Below are 18,649 nucleotides of genomic sequence, written 5' to 3'. Positions count from 1 at the left end.
CCTCTACCCCTCCCCCCATTTGTGCACTCTCTACAATAAATAAATCTTAAAAAAAAAGAACCTTAAAGTTGATTTTTTAAAAAGGATATCCTAATCAGAGTGAAAAACCAAACAGTGTGAGAGAAAATATCTATATCAGAATTAATAAAGGATTGGAATCAAGACTATACAAAGAACTCAAATTACTTAGAAAAGGACAAAGAACATGATTATTAAAAAGGGAGTATAGGGAGCAAGATGGCAGAGGAGTAGGAGACCTGGATTTCGTCTGGTCCCAGGAATTCAGCTGGATAGGGATCAAACCATTCTAAACACCTACGAACTCAACAGAAGATCAAAGAAAAGAATAGCAACAACTCTCTGAACAGAAAAGCGACCACTTTCTGGAAGGTAGGACATGCAGAGAAGTGAATGTGAGGCGATATTTGGGAGGATAGACAGCGGGGAAGGGGGCCCCCGTCGACCGCTTCTGGCAAGTGATAGAGCCGCAGAGCACAAAATCGGAACTTTTAGAAGTCGGCTCCACTGCGGGACGTCGCTCCAGTGGCTAAGCAGGGGGTGGAACCCTCACTGGGACAGTGTGGTCTCAGGACCCTCGGGGTCACAGAAAGACCGGGGGTGCCTGAGTGTGGCAGAGCTCCCAGGAATCAGAGCGGGGAAGCCAGCTGCAGAGATGGAGCCAAGGAGTGGGCTCTCAGCTCGGGGTTACCATAAACCGTGATCCACAGCACAGTCGGGCCACTGCTCCTCCAGCAGGGACCCAACAAGCAGCAGATCTGGGGAGACTCTCCTTCCTCCCCCGGGAGGAGCAACGCAGGAGCACACCGCAGGGATCTGCTGGGTTTGGAGACTCCACACGGGGTCGGGTGCCAGAGATGGAAACGCTCGGTCACAGGCCGGGTGAGCGCGGAGTGTGGCCGGAGACCAGGGGGAGGGGAGTGACTGACTGCTTTTCTCTGGGGGCGCACTGAGGAGTGGGGGCCCTCAGTTCTCGGCTCCTCCAGGGTGGAGATTGGGAGGCTCCCATTTTCAGTCTCGTCCTCCAAAGCTGTAGGAAAGCTTGCAGGGAACAAAAGCTCCTGAGAGCAAACCCGAGCAGATTACTTAGCAAGGAGCTGGCAAGGGCGGGCAATTCCGCCTCCAGCAAAGACATTTGAGAACCACTGCAACAGGCCCCTCCCCCAGAAGATCATCAAGAACAGCCAGCCAAGACCAAGTTTACCAATCAATGAGAATGGCAGAACTTCAGCGCTAGGGGTATACTGCACATACAATTCATGGCTTTTTTCCCATGATTCTTTAGTCTTTCAAAGTTAATTTTTTTTTTTTAATTTTTCTTTTCCCTTTTTCAACCAACATCTTATCAATCCCTTTTTTTAAAAAACCTTTTTTATTTTACATTTTTAGAGCCATATTCTATCCCTTCATAGTAGTAACCCTTATTTTTGGTATATATATATAAGTTGTCCTCTCTTTAAAATTCTGGGATACAGTTTCTTCTAACAGATCAAAATATACCCTAAATCTCTAGTGTATGGCTTTGTTCTAGTCTCCTGCCTGATCACATTCTCTCCCTTTTTATTTTTTTTTAAATCCTCTTCTTTCTTTTTTCAACCAACTTCTTATCAATTCCTTTTATAAAATCTTTTATAATTTTCATCTTTACAGTCATATTCCATCCCTTCATCATATTTACCCTTATTTTTGTACATATATAAGTTTCTCTTTCTTTAAAATTTTGGGAGGCACTTTCTTCTCACAGACCAAAATACACCCAAAATCTACTGTGTGGCACTGATCTATGCACCAGCCTGATCATATTTGATCATATTCTGGTTTTGTTTTGTTTTGTTTGTTTGTTTTTAACTTTTTCTTTTTCTTTTTTTTTTTTTCTTCTTTTTTTCCCTTTCTTTTCCCCCGGTTTCTAGTCTTTTCTGATCTGTTTAGTGTATATTTTCTGGGGACGTTGTTACCCTGTTAGCATTTTGTTCTCTCATTCATCTGTTCTCCTCTGGACAGAATGACAAGACAGAAATATCACCTCAAAAAAAGATCAAGAGACAGTACCGACTGCCAGGGACCTACTCAATACGGACATTAGTAAGATGTCGGAACTAGAGTTCAGAATAATGATTTTAAAGATACTAGCTGGGCTTGAAAAAAGCATTAGAGAAACCCTTTCTGGAGAAATAAAAGAACTAAAATCTAACCAAGTCAAAATCAAAAAGGCTATTAATGAGGTGCAATCAAAAATGGAGGCTCTAACTGCTAGGATAAATGAGGCAGAAGAGGGAATTACTGATATAGAAGACCAAATGATGGAAAATAAAGAAGCTGAGAAAAAGAGAGATAAACAACTACTGGACCATGAGGGCAGAATTCGAGAGATAACTGATACCATAAGATGAAACAACATTAGAATAATTGGGATCCCAGAAGAAGAAGAAAGAGAGAGGGGCAGAAGGTATAATGGAGCAAATTATAGCAGAGAATTTCCCTAGTTTGGGGAAGGAAACAGGCATCAAAATCCAGGAGGCACAGAGAACCCCTCTCAAAATCAATAAAAATAGGTCAATACCTCGACATCTAATAGTAAAACTTACAAGTCTCAGAGACAAAGAAAAAGTCCTGAAAGCAGCTCGGGAGAAGAGATATGTAACCTACAATGGTAGAAACATTAGACTGGCAACAGACCCATCCACAGAGACCTGGCAAGCCAGAAAGGACTGGCAGGATATATTCAGAGCACTAAATGAGAAAAATATGCAGCCAAGAATACTATATCCAGCTAGGCTGTCATTGAAAATAGAAGGAGAGATAAAAAGCTTCCAGGACAAACAAAAAATTAAGGAATTTGCAAACATGAAACCAGCCCTACAAGAAATATTGAAAGGGGTCCTCTAAGCAAAGAGAGAGCCTAAAAGTAGCATAGACCAGAAAGGAACAGAGACAAAATACAGTAACAGTCACCCTATAGGCAATACAGTGGTACTAAATTTATGTCCTTCAATAGTTATCCTGAATGTAAATGGGCTAAATGCCCCAATCAAAAGACACAGGCTATCAGATTGGATAAAAACACAAGACCATTGATATGCTGTCTGCAAGAGACTCATTTTAGACCCAAAGACACCCCCAGATTGAAAGTGAGGGGGTGGAAAACCATTTACCATGCTGATGGACACCAAAAGAAAGCTGGGGTGGCAATCCTTATATCAAACAAATTAGATTTTAAACCAAAGACTATAATAAGAGATGAGGAAGGACACTATATCCTACTTAAAGGGTCTATCCAACAAGAAGATCTAACAATTGTAAATATCAATGGCCCTAACATGGGAGCACCAATTATATAAGGCAATTAATAACAAAAGCAGAGAAACACATTGACAACAATACAATAATAGTGGGGGACTTTAACACCCCCCTCACTGAAATGGACAGATCATCTAAGCAAAAGATCAACAAGGAAATAAAGACTTTAAATGACACACTGGACCAAATGGACTTCACAGATATATTCAGAACATTCCATCCCAAAGCAACGGAATACACATTCTTCTCTAGTGCCCATGGAACATTCTCCAGAATCGATCACATCCTAGGTCATAAATCAGGTCTCAACCGGTACCAAAAGATTGGGATCATTCCCTGCCTATTTTCAGACCACAATGCTTTGAAACTAGAACTCAATCACAAGAGGAAAGTCGGAAAGAACTCAAATACATGGAGGCTAAAGAGCATCCTACTAAAGAATGAATGGGTCAACCAGGAAATTAAAGAAGAATTAAAAAAATCCATGGAAACCAATGAAAATGAAAACACAACTGTTCAAAATCTTTGGGATGCAGCAAAGGCAGTCCTAAGAGGAAAGTATATAGCAATACAAGCCTTTCTCAAGAAACAAGAAAGGTCTCAAGTACACAACCTAACCTTACACCTAAAGGAGCTGGAGAAAGAACAGCAAATAAAGCCTAAACCCAGCAGGAGAAGAGAAATAATAAAGATCAGAGCAGAAGTCAATGAAATAGAAACCAAAAGAACAGTAGAACAGATCAACGAAACTAGGAGCTGGTTCTTTGAAAGAATTGACAAGATTGATAAACCCCTGGCCAGACTTATCAAAAAGAAAAGAGAAAGGACCCAAATCAACAAAATCATGAATGAAAGAGGAGAGATCACAAGCAACACCAAAGAAATATAAACAATTATAAGAACATATTATGAGCAACTCTATGACAGCAAATTAGATAATCTGGAAGAAATGGATGCATTCCTAGAGATGTATCAACTACTAAAACTGAACCAGGAAGAAATAGAAAACCTGAACAGACCTATAACCACTAAGGAAATTGGAGCAGTAATCAAAAATCTCCCAACAAACAAGAGACCAGGGCCAGATGGCTTCCCAGGGGAATTCTACCAAACATATAAAGAATTCATACCTATTCTTCTGAAACTATTCCAAGAAATAGAAATGGAAGGAAAATTTCCAAACTCGTTTTATGAGGCCACCATTACCTTGATCCCCAAACCAGACAAAGACCCCATCCAAAAGGAGAATTACAGACCAATATCCTTGATGAACATAGATGCAAAAATTCTCACCAAAATACTAGCCAAGAGGATCCATCAGTCCATTAAAAGGATTATTCACCACGACCAAGTGGAATTTATCCCTGGGCTGCAAGGTTGGTTCAACATCTGCAGATCAATCAATGTGATACAATACATTAATAAAAGAAAGAACAAGAACCATATGATCCTCAATAGATGCAGAAAAAGCATTTGACAAAGTACAGCATCCTTTCTTGATCAAAACTCTTCAGAGTATAGGGATAGAGAGTACATAACTCAATATCATAAAAGCCATCTATGAAAAACCCACACCGAATATCATTTTCAATAGGGAAAAACTGAGAGCTTTCCCCCTAAGGTCAGGAAAACGGCAGGGATGTCCACTATCACCACTGCTATTTAACATAGTATTAGAAGTCCTAGCCACAGCTATCAGACAACAAAAAGAAATAAAAGGCATCCAAATTGGCAAAGAAGAAGTCAAACTCTCACTCTTTGCAGATGATATGATACTTTATGTGGAAAACCCACAAGACTCCACCCCAAAACTGCTAGAACTCATACAGGAATTCAGTAAGGTGGCAGGATATAAAATCAATGCAGAGAAATCAGTGGCATTCCTATACACCAACAACAAGACAGAAGAAAGAGAAATGAAGGAGTCGATCCCATTTACAATTGCACCCAAAACCATAACATACCTAGGAATAAATCTAACCAAAGAGGCAAAGAATCTGTACTCAGAAAACTATAAAATACTCATGAAAGAAATTGAGGAAGACACAAAGAAATGGAAAAACGTTCCATGCTCATGAATTGGAAGAACAAATATTGTGAAGATGTCAATGCTACCTAGAGCAATCTACACATTCAATGCAATCCCCATCAAAATACCATCCACTTTTTTCAAAGACATGGAACAAATAATCCTCAAATTTGTATGGAACCAGAAAAGACCCCGAATAGCCAGAGGAATGTTGAAAAAGAAAAGCAAAGCTGGCGGCATCACAATTCCGGACTTCCAGCTCTATTACAAAGCTGTCATCATCAAGACAGTATGGTACTGGCACAAAAACAGACACATAGATCAAGGGAACAGGATAGAGAGCCCAGAAATGGACCCTCAACTCTATGGTCAACTAATCTTCGACAAAGCAGGAAAGAATGTCCAATGGAAAAAAGACAGTCTCTTCAACAAATGGGTGCTGGGAAAATTGGACAGCCACATGCAGAAGAATGAAACTGGACCATTTCCTTACACCACACACAAAAAGAGACTCAAAATGGTTGAAAGACCTCAATGTGAGACAGGAGTCCATCAAAATCCTAAAGGAGAACACAGGCAGCAACCTCTTTGACCTCAGCCGCAGCAACTTCTTCCTAGAAACATCGCCAAAGGCAAGGGAAGCAAAGGCAAAAATGAACTATTGGGACTTCATCAAGATAAAAAGCTTTTGCACAGCAAAAGAAACAGTCAACAAAACCAAAAGACAAGCGACAGAATGGGAGAAGATATTTGCAAATGACATATCAGATAAAGGGCTAGTATCCAAAATCTATAAAGAACTTATCAAACTCAACACCCAAAGAACAAATGATCCAATCAAGAAATGGGCAGAAGACATGAACAGACATTTTTCCAAAGAAGACATCCAAATGACCAACAGACACATGAAAAAGTGTTCAACATTGCTTGGCATCAGGGAAATCCAAATCAAAACCTCAATGAGATACCACCTCACACCAGTCAGAATGGCTAAAATTAACAAGTCAGGAAACGACAGATGTTGGCGGGGATGCGGAGAAAGGGGAACCCTTCTACATAACATAATGATAAAAAAAAAAGGGAGTGAAGTATAGGCAAGCAATTTATAGAAGAGAGAACTAGAATAGCCAATAACTTACAGAAGGATGTTCAACCTCATTCATAATCAAGAAAATGCAAATTAAAATACAAATTAAGCCTTTTCATACCCAATTGGCAAAAATTTTAAGTCTGACAATACTGAATATCGTTTCTCTAAATTCCCACCAAACATTGCTGATGAGAGTGTAAACTTCTCCAACTACTCTGATGTAGAATCTAGCAATTGCTATTTATACTGAAGATGGGCATATCCCACCAAGCAACCCTAAAGTAGAACTGCACACCTATTTACCCAAGCCAAGCTCTTAACTCTCAGTCTTCAGAGCAGATAGGCAGTGCCTCAAGAAGCCACATCCAACAATCCCAGTGTGCCATACAAATGGGCTACGTGTTAAAAAGGTAGTGAAGCACTTCTCTAAAGAATCTCTTATACATGTACTTATGGAGACATCTACAAGAATATCCATGACCACACCTACTGTAATAGCGTAAAACAATCTAAATATCAAATTGGAAAATGGATAAATAATGGTTTTCATAAAATGCAATACTATACAAACAAAAAGAATAAACTAAGATACTTCCATTGGCCTAATAAATCTCAAAAACATAGTATTTTGTGGAAAAAAGCAAGGAATAGAAGAATGCATACTGTTTTATATGCCATTTTCATAAGATTTTAAAAGAAGTTTCAAGGACTGCTAGCTGTCCACTAAAATGCTCTTCCTTCAATAGTAAGAGAATTGCAGCTGAGGTGAGTCTTCTCAGCTAGGTATTGAATCCTCCAGGCTTCCTCACAGCTAGTATGCCCATGTGATTCAACTTTTGCCAATGGAAAGTTGGCAACAGTGATGAGTACAAATTAGACCTTGAAAATCTCTGGTCCTAATCTTATAGTCTTGCTCCCTCCCCACCTCCAGCTAAATTCATTACAAGCAGAGAGAGCTAGTTGGGAAGAAAGCCAGTTACTGAATGACTGCACAGCACAGATTCACTCTTCAACCTGGGCCATCATACAAATCCTTAAGCTGCTGAATTTTAGGAGTTCTTAGTTAGAACATGTTAGTCTATTACTCCCAAAACACACACAGTGCATATTTTTGTGAGTACATATACACTAAATATAAAACCTGTAGAAAGGAATTATAAATCCAAAACAATAGTTACCTCTGAGAAGAAAAAGAAATGAATGATATTAAAGAGACAGAGCCAAGAAGCTTTTAAATGTATAGCATTCTATCCTTTAATTAGTGGCATAAAAAATGTTCATTACATTACATTAATCTCTATAGATTTCTGCCTAAAATATTTCATAATAAAGAAGAGAAACTGTATGACTGTGTGGACAGTTATATGTAACATATTTAAACGTAACATTCGCCTTATAACTTCTTTTTTTTTTTTCGATTTATTCTACTTATTTTATGCTAAAACATTTCAGGTTTATTACTTACTTTCCTGATCTTTTGGATCACTTCCTTCATACTCAGCTCCCTGGATAAACTGCAAAATATTCTGCTTAAAGAACCTCTGGGCCAGATCCAATACATTTTCTCCATTATCATTGAAGGCTTTTAAAGCTTGTGTTGTACTGTTCATTCTACTGAGTAGGAATTTAAAGCAGTGAAGGTGACCCTCCATGGCTGCTAGGTGAACTATAGGAGAAAGAGAAAAAATTTAATTTTTAAATTGATTGTAAAATAACTTGAAGAAAGAAATAACAACATTGGCGGGCGCCTGGGTGGCTCAGTTGGTTGATCAACTGCCTTCGGCTCGGGTCATGATCCTGGAGTCCCGGGATCGAGTCCCGCATCGGACTCCCTGCTCAGCGGGGAGTCTGCTTCTCCCTCTGATCCTCCCCCTCTCATGCTCTCTGTCTCCCATTCTCTCTCTCAGATAAATAAATAAAAAATCTTTAAAAAAAAAAAAAAAAAAAAAAGAAATAACAACATTGGCTCTCATCTTCACAGGAAGATGCCTATCCCCTCCCTATTAACAGGGACATACTCTGAGCATGGTAACACCGTTTTTGCAAGCCCACAAGTCCTTACTCAGCCTTCTAGTCATGCCAAAGCAACAGACTAAATTATTAAAGAGTTATACATACTGTGAATGTACAGATGCCAGATGAGAGATACCAAAGAGCAGGCCCCAGAATATTTTCTTGAAAAGTGAAATCCCAATTATGCCACTTATAATTACATAAGAAAATACTTGCCATGTAAGACAGATGATAAGTAAACTCATTTTAATGTTTTGGAAAAAAGTGGAAGAAATAAACCAAAATAGTCACTATGCAAATATGAATGTTATTTTTATCACTATGTATTTTGTCACCTTTCCATAGACATTATTTTTATTAAAAACAGGAAGACTGGATCAAAACTGCAGACAAAGCACACATACTACCTCACCATTTCTATTCTCAATCCTTGAAAATAAAAGATATTTTTTGAAGCCAAAAAAGACTAGAAAAACGAATGAGAACACCAAGAACAAACAACAAATGTTAAGGAACCCCTGAAAGAAAACATACTCAGTCAGACTGAAGGAGAGCCACAACCCAAACTCTGCAAAAAATAGGAACAGTTCTGGGGTATTACAAGCTTAGAGGCAGCGATTACAAAGGGAGGCTTTACATCTCTGGAGAAGTGACTATTTGGGAAATAGCCCAATCAATATACAAACCTCACCTCTGGAGAAGTAGGGCAGTGCCTAAGTGACCAGTGTAATGCAGGGAAAACAAGATGTAACAACACCCAAAAGATAAGCTGCTGGCACATGCCACTCTACACTTTCTCAGCTGAACCTGAAAAAACCAAAAAACTCCCCATAAAATTTGAGACTCCTCTAACACCTCATTCATTGTATATACACTTACATGTCTTACAGGCACTGGGAATTTAACATCAAAAACTCAACTCCTCATCCCTCTTGCATACACATCTTCCTTACATAGTTTTCCCCATCTTACTTGATAGGAACTCTCTTTTCCATGGAGTTCATGCCCTGGAGCCATCCTTGACTACTCTCAACACCTCATCAATCAGCAAATCTTATTGATTCTATCTTTAAAGAATGCACAGACCCCAATTACTTCCCACTATCTCTGCTACCTCTGCTCTGCTCCAACCAAATAGCAGCATTAAATTATTGCATCAGGCTCCCAACTGCTATATTTCTCCCCTTGCCATCCTCAATCTATTATAAACAAAATAGAGAAAATGTTCTTAAATGTAGTCAGATCATGTCACTGCTGTGCTCAAAATCCTTCAATGGCTCCTGTTACCTCTCTGACTTCATTATCTATAACTCACCCTCTCACTTCTGTTCTAACCATACTGACTCACTTTCCTACCTGCTTTCAAATACACTCCTGGCTCAGGAGTTTTCACTGGCTGTTACCTCTTTCTGAAATACCCTTTCCCCATGATGGTCACAAGACCTGCTCCCTCAACTGCTTCAGGTCTTTACCCAATGATCACCTCCTCCTTGAAGGCTTCCCTGACCACCATATTTTAAACTTCATCCTCTTTAACATTCTACTCCCTTCTCTGATTTTATCCACACATATAACCCTATAATTTATATTCTTTTGATTATTGTCTGTGTCCCCACCAACACCACCACACGAAGGCAGGGACTTTTGTCTGTTTTATTTGGTGTGACAGCCCTAGCACCTAGAAGAGGGAATGACACATAGTAGATGCTCAGGAAATAAATGCTGAATTAGTAATTTAAGATAGAGATTTGAACACAAGTAGTCTAGTACTGAAGCCACATTCTTAACCTCTATATTATACTATTAAAAAATATACTATATATGGTCATAAAAAATTATACATGTTTAAAGAAATAAAAGTCGATTTTTTTTTTTATGAGCAAGCAGAAAGACTTTTAAAAATGATCAGGCATATTTCACAAAGAACCAAATAAAAACAAAATTGCCCCCTACCTTGTATTGTGCAATAAGAGAATCTAACTGTAAGTATCTATGCACCCAATATTAGAGCATCTAAATACATAAAGCAAATAGGAAAAGACATAAAGGGAGAAACTGATAGTAATAAAATAATAGTAGAGGACTTTAAAACCTCATTTAAATCAATGGATAGATCATCCAGGATGAAAATCAATAAAGAAATAGTGGCTTTGAGCAACAGATTAGACCAGATGGACTTAACAGATTACATACAGAATACTCCACCTCAAAACAGCAGAATACTCATTGATTTCAAGTGCCATGAAACATTCTCCAGGACAGATCACATTTGGCTACAAATCTCAATAAATTTAAGAGGACGAATTCATATCAAGCAACTTTTCCAACTACAAAAGCATAAAACTAGAAATCAAGCACAAGGAAAAAAAAACAAAACAGAAAACAACACAAACATCTGGAGGCTAAACAATAGGCTACTAAACAACCAATGGGTCAACAAAGATATCAAAGAGAAAATTATAATACACATGAAGACAAAAGAAAATGGAAACATAATGGTCCAAAATCTTTGGGATGCAGCAAAAGCAGTTCTAAGAGGAAAGTTTATAATGATACAGGCCTACCTCAAGAAACAAGAAAAATCTCAAGTAAACAATATAACCTTACACATAAAGGAACTAAAAAAAGAAGAACAAAGCCCAAGTTGCAGAAGGAAGGAAATAATAAAGATCAAAGAGGAAATGAATGAAAGAGAGACTAAAAAATAACAATTATAATAATAAAAAAAGATTAATGAAACCAAGATCTGGCTCTTTGAATAAACAAAACAAAACTGATAAACCTTTAGCCACACTCATCAAGAAAAAAAGAGAAAGAACTTAAATAAAATCAGAAATTAAATGGGAAAGGGGCACCTGGCTAGCTCAGTTGGTAGAGCACGAGACTCTTGATCTCGGGGTTATGAGTTTGAGCCCCACATTCAGTGTAGAGATTACTTAAAAATTTAAAAAAATCTTTTAAAAAATGAAAGGAAAGAGAGAAGTAACAACTGTCACCACATATACAAAGAATTATAAGAAACTATGAAAAATCATATGTCAACAAATTGGAGAACCCAGGAAAAAAAAGGATAAATTCCTAGAAATATAAAATCTTCCAAAACTGAATCAGGAAGAAATAAAAAAATTTGAACACACTATTTACTAAAATTGAACTGGTAATCAAAAAACTCCCAACAAACAAATGTCCAGGATCAGATGGATTAACAAGAAAATTCTACCAAAGATTTAAGGAAGAGTTAACACCTATTCTCCTCAAAATATTCCAGAAAATAGGAGAGGAAGGAAAACCTCCAAATTTATTCTTGGAGGCCAGCATTATCCTGATACCAAAAACAAAGACACTACAAAAAAAAAAAAAACTACAGGGCGCCTGGGTGGCTCAGTTGGTTAAGCGACTGCCTTCAGCTCAGGTCATGATCCTGGAGTCCCTGGATCGAGTCCCGCATCGGGCTCCCTGCTCGGCAGGGAGCCTGCTTCTCCCTATGACCCTCACCCCTCTCATGTGCTCTCTCTCTCTCATTCTCTCTGTCTCAAATAAATAAATAAAATCTTAAAAAAAAAAAAAAAAAACTACAGACCCATATCTCTGATAAACGTAGACACAAAAATTCTCAACAAAATATTAGCTAACTGAATTCAACAATTCATTGAAAAGCTCACTCACACAGGAAAACATGGCAGAGGAGTAGGGGACCCTATTCTAACTGGTCCCTGGAATTGAGCTGGATATCTACCATACCACTCTGAACACCCACAAAATCAGCCTGAGATGTAAGAAGATAGATTTGGATCTCTACAAACAGAATACTGCAGGCGGTTGATTTCGAGGTATGAAGCAGGAAGCCGTGACTCCGCTGGCAGATATCGGCAGATAAACGGAAGGGGGAGGGAGCTGCCATTAGCGCTGGTGCCAGGAAGGTGAAATAACACAGCAGCACAAAATCCTCCCCCGCTGGGGACGGGGCACAGACTCGCAGACTGGTAGCAACGGGGAAAGGACTTTAGGGCAGCTCCCCAGACTGAAACCTGGAGCATGGGGGCGATGCATGAGAACTGGGGGCAGCTGGCAGTTTTAGAAGCACAAAGGACAGAGACATACCCCCACCTGGAGGCGAGGACTGGGAGCCCTGCTGAGGGGCACACAACCCAGGATGCAGCAGTTTATAGCAGCACAGACAGAAATGGAGATAGTGTGGCCTGGAGAGCTGACTGAAGAACAGACTGCAATCTCTTTGCTCTGAGGTAGATGGTTGGAAACAATCTCTTCTGCTCTCTCAGAAGAGACGTGGAAAACCGCCAGGGAAAGCCGCCAGAGAACAAAAGCCCCAAAAAACCGGTTTTCACTGAGCCCATCCCCCCCCACACAGGAGGCAGGGCAAATCTGCCCAAACAGGTTTGCCTGAGTAACAGTGCGGCAGGCCCCTCCCCTAGAAGACAGGCTGAGAGAACAAGAGGCCGGCAACCCTAAGGTCCCTATAAAACAGGTGCATCTTGCTTCGGCTGTGGTCAATAATTTGGACTCTGTACATTCCCTCAAACACCCCTCAACAGAATGACTAGGAGGAGGAACCCACAAAATAGGAAAGACTCAGAGACTGTGACTTCTGCCACAGATTTACAAATGGATACAGATATAACCAAGATGTCAGAAATGGAATTCAGGGTAGCAATTGTGAAGACAATAGCTAGAATGAAGAAATCGATTAATGGCAACATAGAGTCTCTAAGGGCAGAACTGAAAGCAGAACTGGCAGAACTTAAAAATGCTATCAATGAGATTCAATCTAATCTAGATAATCTAACAGCTAGGGTAAGCAAGGCAGAAGAATGAATTAGTGATCTAGAAGACAAATTGATGAAAAAGAGGAGGCCAGGGAAAAACAATTCAAAATCCATGAAAATAGAATCAGAGAAATAAGTGACACCATGAAAAGTTCCAATGTCAGAATTATTGGGATCCCTGAGGGGGTGGAGAGACAGAGAGGACTAGAAGATATATTTGAGCAAATCGTAGCTGAGAACTTCCTGAATCTGGGGAATGAAACAAACATTCATGTTCTAGAGACAGAGAGGACCCCTTCCAAGATCAAGGAAAACAGGTCAACGGCCTGGCATGTAATAGTAAAACTCGCAAATCTTAGAACCAAGGAAACCATCTTAAGGGCAGTTAGGGGAAAGAGATTCCTTACATACAGAGGGAGGAACATCAGAATAACGTCAGACCCATCCACAGAGACCCGGCAAGCCAAAAAGGGCTGGCAAAACATATTCAGGGTACTAAATGAGAAGAACATGCAGCCAAGAATACTTTATCCGGCAAGGCTGTCATTTAGAATGGATGGAGAGATGCAGAGCTTCCAAGACCGGCAGAAACTGAAAGAATATGTGACCACTAAGCCGGCCCTGCAAGAAATATTAAGGGGGATTCTAAAAAGGAGAAAGACCCCAAGAGTGATATAGAACAGAAATTTACAGAGACAATCTATAGAAACAAGGTGTTCACAGGCAACATGATGACAATAAATTCATATCTTTCAATAATCACTCTCAACGTGAACGGCCTAAATTCTCCCATAAAATGGCACAGGGCTGCAGATAAAAAGACAGGACCCATCCATATGCTGTCTATAAGAGATTCATGTTGAACCTAAAGATACATCCAGACTGAAGTTGAAGGGATGGAGATCCATCTTCCATGACAACAGACCTCAAAAGAAAGCTGGGGTAGCAATTCTCATATCAGACAAACTAGATTTTAAGCTAAAGACTGTAGTTAGAGACACAGAAGGGCACTATATCATTCTTAAAGGGTCTATCCAACAAGAAGATCTAACAATTGTAAATATCTACCCCCCCAACATGGGAGCAGCCATCTACATAAGCCAACTGTTAACCAAAATAACAATACGTTAATTGTAGGAGACCTCAATACTCCACTCTCAGCAATGGACAGATCATCTAAGCAGAAAATCAACAAAGAAACAAGAGCTTTGAATGACACACTGGACCAGATGGACCTCATAGATACATATACAGAACATTCCACCCTAAAACAACAGAATACTCATTCTTCTCGAGCACACATGGAACTTTCTCCAGAACAGACCACATACTGGGTCACAAATCAGGTCTCAACCGATACCAAAAGACTGAGATTATTCCCTGCATATTCTCAGACCATAATGCTTTAAAACTGGAACTCAATCACAAGAAAAAATTTGGCAGCAATTCAAACACTTGGAAGCTAAAGACCACTCTGCTCAAGAATGTTTGCGTCAACCAGGAAATCAAAGAAGAACTTAAACAATTCATGGAAACCAATGAGAACAAAAACACATCGGTCCAAAACCTATGGGATACTGCAAAGGCGGTCAGAAGGGGGAAATACATAGCCATCCAAGCCTCACTCAAAAAATAGAAAAATCCTGAATTCACCAACTAACTTTACACCTTAAAGAACTAGAGAAAAGGCAACAAACGATGCCTAAGCCACGCATTAGAAGAGAAATAATTAAGATTAGAGCAGAAATCAATGAATTAGAAACCAGAAACACAGTAGATCAGATCAACAAACTAGAAGCTGGTTCGTTGAAAGAATGAATAAGATCGATAAACCACTGGCCACACTTATCCAAAAGAAAAGAGAAAGGACCCAAATTAATAAAATTATGAATGAAAGGGGAGAGATCACGACTAACACCAAGGAAATAAAAACATTAGAAATTATCATCAATAAAAATATGCCAATAAATTAAGCAACCTGGAAGAAATGGATGACTTCCAGAAACCTATAAACTGCCAAGACTGAAATAGGAAGAAATTGACAACCTGAATAGGCCAATAACCAGTAATGAGATGGAAGCAGTGATCAAAAACCTCCCAAAAAACAAGAGTCCAGGGCCTAATGGATTCCCTGGGGAATTCTACCAAACATTCAAAGAAGAAATAATATCTATTCTTCTGAAGCTGCTTCAAAAAATAGAAACAGAAGGAAAGCTTCCAGACTCATTCTATGAGGCCAGCATTACCTTAATCCCCAAACCAGGCAAAGACCCCATCAAAAAGGAGAATTTCAGACCGATATCCCTGATGAATATGGATTCCAAAATTCTCAACAAAATCCTAGCTACCAGGATCCAACAATACATTAAAAGGATCATCCACCACGACCAAGTGGGATTTATCCCCAGGATGCAAGGACGGTTCAACATTCGCAAGTCAATCAATGTGATAGAACACATTAGTAAGAGAGAGAAGAACCATATGGTCCTCTCAACTGATGCAGAAAAAGCATTTGACAAAATACAGCACCCTTTCCTGATTAAAACTCTTCAGAGTATAGGGATAGAGGGAACATTCCTCAAGTTCATAAAATCCATCTATGAAAAACCCACAGTGAATATCACCCTCAATGGAGAAAAGCTGAGAGCCTTTCCCTTAAGATCAGGAACACGTCAAGGATGCCCACTCTCGCCACTATTGTTCAACATAGTACTAGAACTCCTGGCAACAGCAATCAGACAAAAAAAGAAATAAAAGGTATTCAAGTTGGCAAAGAAGAAGTCAAATTCTCTCTCTTCGCAGATGACATGATACTTTATCTGGAAAATCCAAAAGACTCCACCCCCAAATTACTAGAACTCATACAGCAATTCAGTAATGTGGCAGGATACAAAATCAATGCACAGAAATCAGTTCCTTTCTTATACACTAACAATGCAACTGTAGAAAGAGCAATTAGAGAAATGATTCCATTTACAATAGCACCAAAAACCATAAGATACCTCAGAATAAACTTAACCAAAGAGGTAAAGGATCTATACTCTAGAAACTACAGAACACTCATGAAAGAAACTGAAAAAGACACAAAAAGATGGAAAAACATTCCATGCTCATGGATTGGAAGAATAAACATTGTTAAAATGTCTATGCTACCCAGAGCAATCTATACCTTCAATGCCATCCTGATCAAAATTCCAATGACATTTTTCAAAGTGCTGGAACAAACAATCCTAAAATTTGTATGGAATCAGAAAAGATGCTGAATCACCAAGGAAATGTTGAAAAAGAAAAACAAAGCTGGGGCCATCACATTGCTGGATTTCAAGCTGTATTACAAAGCAGTGATCACCAAGACAGCATGGTACTGGCACAAAAACAGACATATAGACCAATGGAACAGAAGAGAGAGCCCAGATATGGACCCTCAACTCTATGGTCAAATAATCTTCAACAAAGCAGAAAAACATATGCAATGGAAAAAAGACAGTCTCTTCAATAAATGGTGCTGGGAAAATTGGACAGCCACATGCAGAAGAATGAAACTCGTCCATTCTCTAACACCATACACAAAAATAAACTCAAAATGGATGAAAGACCTCAATGTGAGACAGGAATCCATCAAAATCCTAGTGGAGAACACAGGCAGTAACCTCTTTGACATCAGCCACAGCAACTTCTTTCAAGATACATCTCCAAAGGCTAGTGAAACAAAAGCAAAAATGAACTTTTGGGACTTCATCAAGATAAAAAGCTTCTGCACAGCAAAGGAAACAGTCAACAAAACAAAGAGGCAACCCACAGAATGAGAGAAGATATTTGCAAATGACACTACAGATAACGGGCTGGTATCCAAGATCTCTAAAGAACTTCTCAAACTCAACACCCAAAAAACAATCAAGTCCAAAAATGGGCAGAAGACATGAACAGACACTTCTCCAAAGAAGACATACAAATGGCTAACAGACACATGAAAAAGTGTTCATCATCATTAGCCATCAGGGAAATTCAAATCAAAACTATATTGAGATACCACCTTACACCAGTTAGAATGGCTAAAATTGACAAGGCAACAAACAACAAATGTTGGAGAGGTTGTGGAGAAAGGGGAACCCTCTTACACTGTTGGTGGGATTGCAAGTTGGTACAGCCACTTTGGAAAACAGTGTGGAGGCTCCTCAAAAAATTTAAAATAGAGCTACCCTATGACCCAGCAATTGCACTCCTGGGTATTTACCCCAAAGACACAGATGTAGTGAAAAGAAGGGCCATATGCACCCCAATGTTCATAGCAGCAATGTCCGCAATAGCCAAACTGTGGAAAGAGCTGAGATGCCCTTCAACAGATGAATGGATAAAGATGTGGCCCATATATACAACGGAATATCACTCAGCCATCAGAAAGGATGAATACCCAACTTTTACATCAACATGGATGGGACTGGAGGAGATTATGCTAAGTGAAATAAGTCAGGCAGAGAAAGTCAATTATCATATGGTTTCACTTATTTGTGGAACATAAGGAATAGCATGGAGGACATTAGGAGAAGGAACGGAAAACTGAAGGGGGGGAAATTAGAGGGGGAGACGAACCATAAGAGACTATGGACTCTGAGAAACAAACTGAGGGTTTTAGAGGGGAGGGAGGTGGGGGGATGGGTTAGCCTGGTGACGGGTATTAAGGAGGGCATGAACTGCATGGAGCACTGGGTGTTATATGAAAACAATGAATCATGGATCACTACATCAAAAACTAATGATGTATTGTATAATAGATTAACATAATAAATTTATTTTAACATAATAAAATTAAATTAAGTTAAAAAAAAAAAGAAAAGCTCACTCACCACAATAAAATGGGATTTATTCCAGGGAGGAAGGATGGTTCAATATTCACAAATCCATCAATGTGAAACATCACATTAACAGGAGGGAGGATAAAAACATTAAGGTCATCTCACTAGATACAGAAAAAGCATCTGACAAAACACAACATCTGTTCATGATACAAACTCTCAACAAAGTGAGTGGAGAGGAAACATTTCTCAACATAATAGCCATATATGACAAACCCACAGCCAACATCATACTCAATGCTGAAAAACTAAGAGCCTTTCTATTTTTTTTTTTAAGATTTTATTTATTTATTTATTTGACAGAGAGAGGGAGAGAGCATGCACATGCAAGCAGGGGGAGTGGCAGGAAGAGGGAGAAGGAGAAGCAGGCCCCCTGCTCAGCAGGGAGCCCGATTCAGGGCCCAACCCCAGGATCCCAGGATCATGACCTAAGCCAAAGGCAGATGCTCAACCAACTGAGCCACCCAGGCACCCCCTAAGAGCCTTTCCTCTAGATCAGAAACAAAACAAAGATGAGATAGTCTTTTCCCCATTGTATAATTTTAATTCAACATAGTACCCAAAG

General features: G+C 39.3%; 1 protein-coding gene across 1 annotated transcript in view; it reads right to left on the bottom strand.

The window, feature by feature from the left end:
* Positions 1-18,649, bottom strand: part of ANKRD42 (ankyrin repeat domain 42) — a 75,332-nt gene that overhangs the window by 36,097 nt on the left and 20,586 nt on the right. Inside the window, exon 5 of the mRNA XM_078058607.1 lies at positions 7,900-8,100. Within this exon, the coding sequence (XP_077914733.1) occupies positions 7,900-8,100 (201 nt within the window). The remainder of the gene's footprint in view (positions 1-7,899; positions 8,101-18,649) is intronic.

This window comes from Halichoerus grypus, chromosome 11, assembly GCF_964656455.1.
Source record: "Halichoerus grypus chromosome 11, mHalGry1.hap1.1, whole genome shotgun sequence".
NCBI lineage: Eukaryota > Metazoa > Chordata > Mammalia > Carnivora > Phocidae > Halichoerus > Halichoerus grypus.
This window is presented reverse-complemented; position numbering and strand designations above follow the sequence as displayed.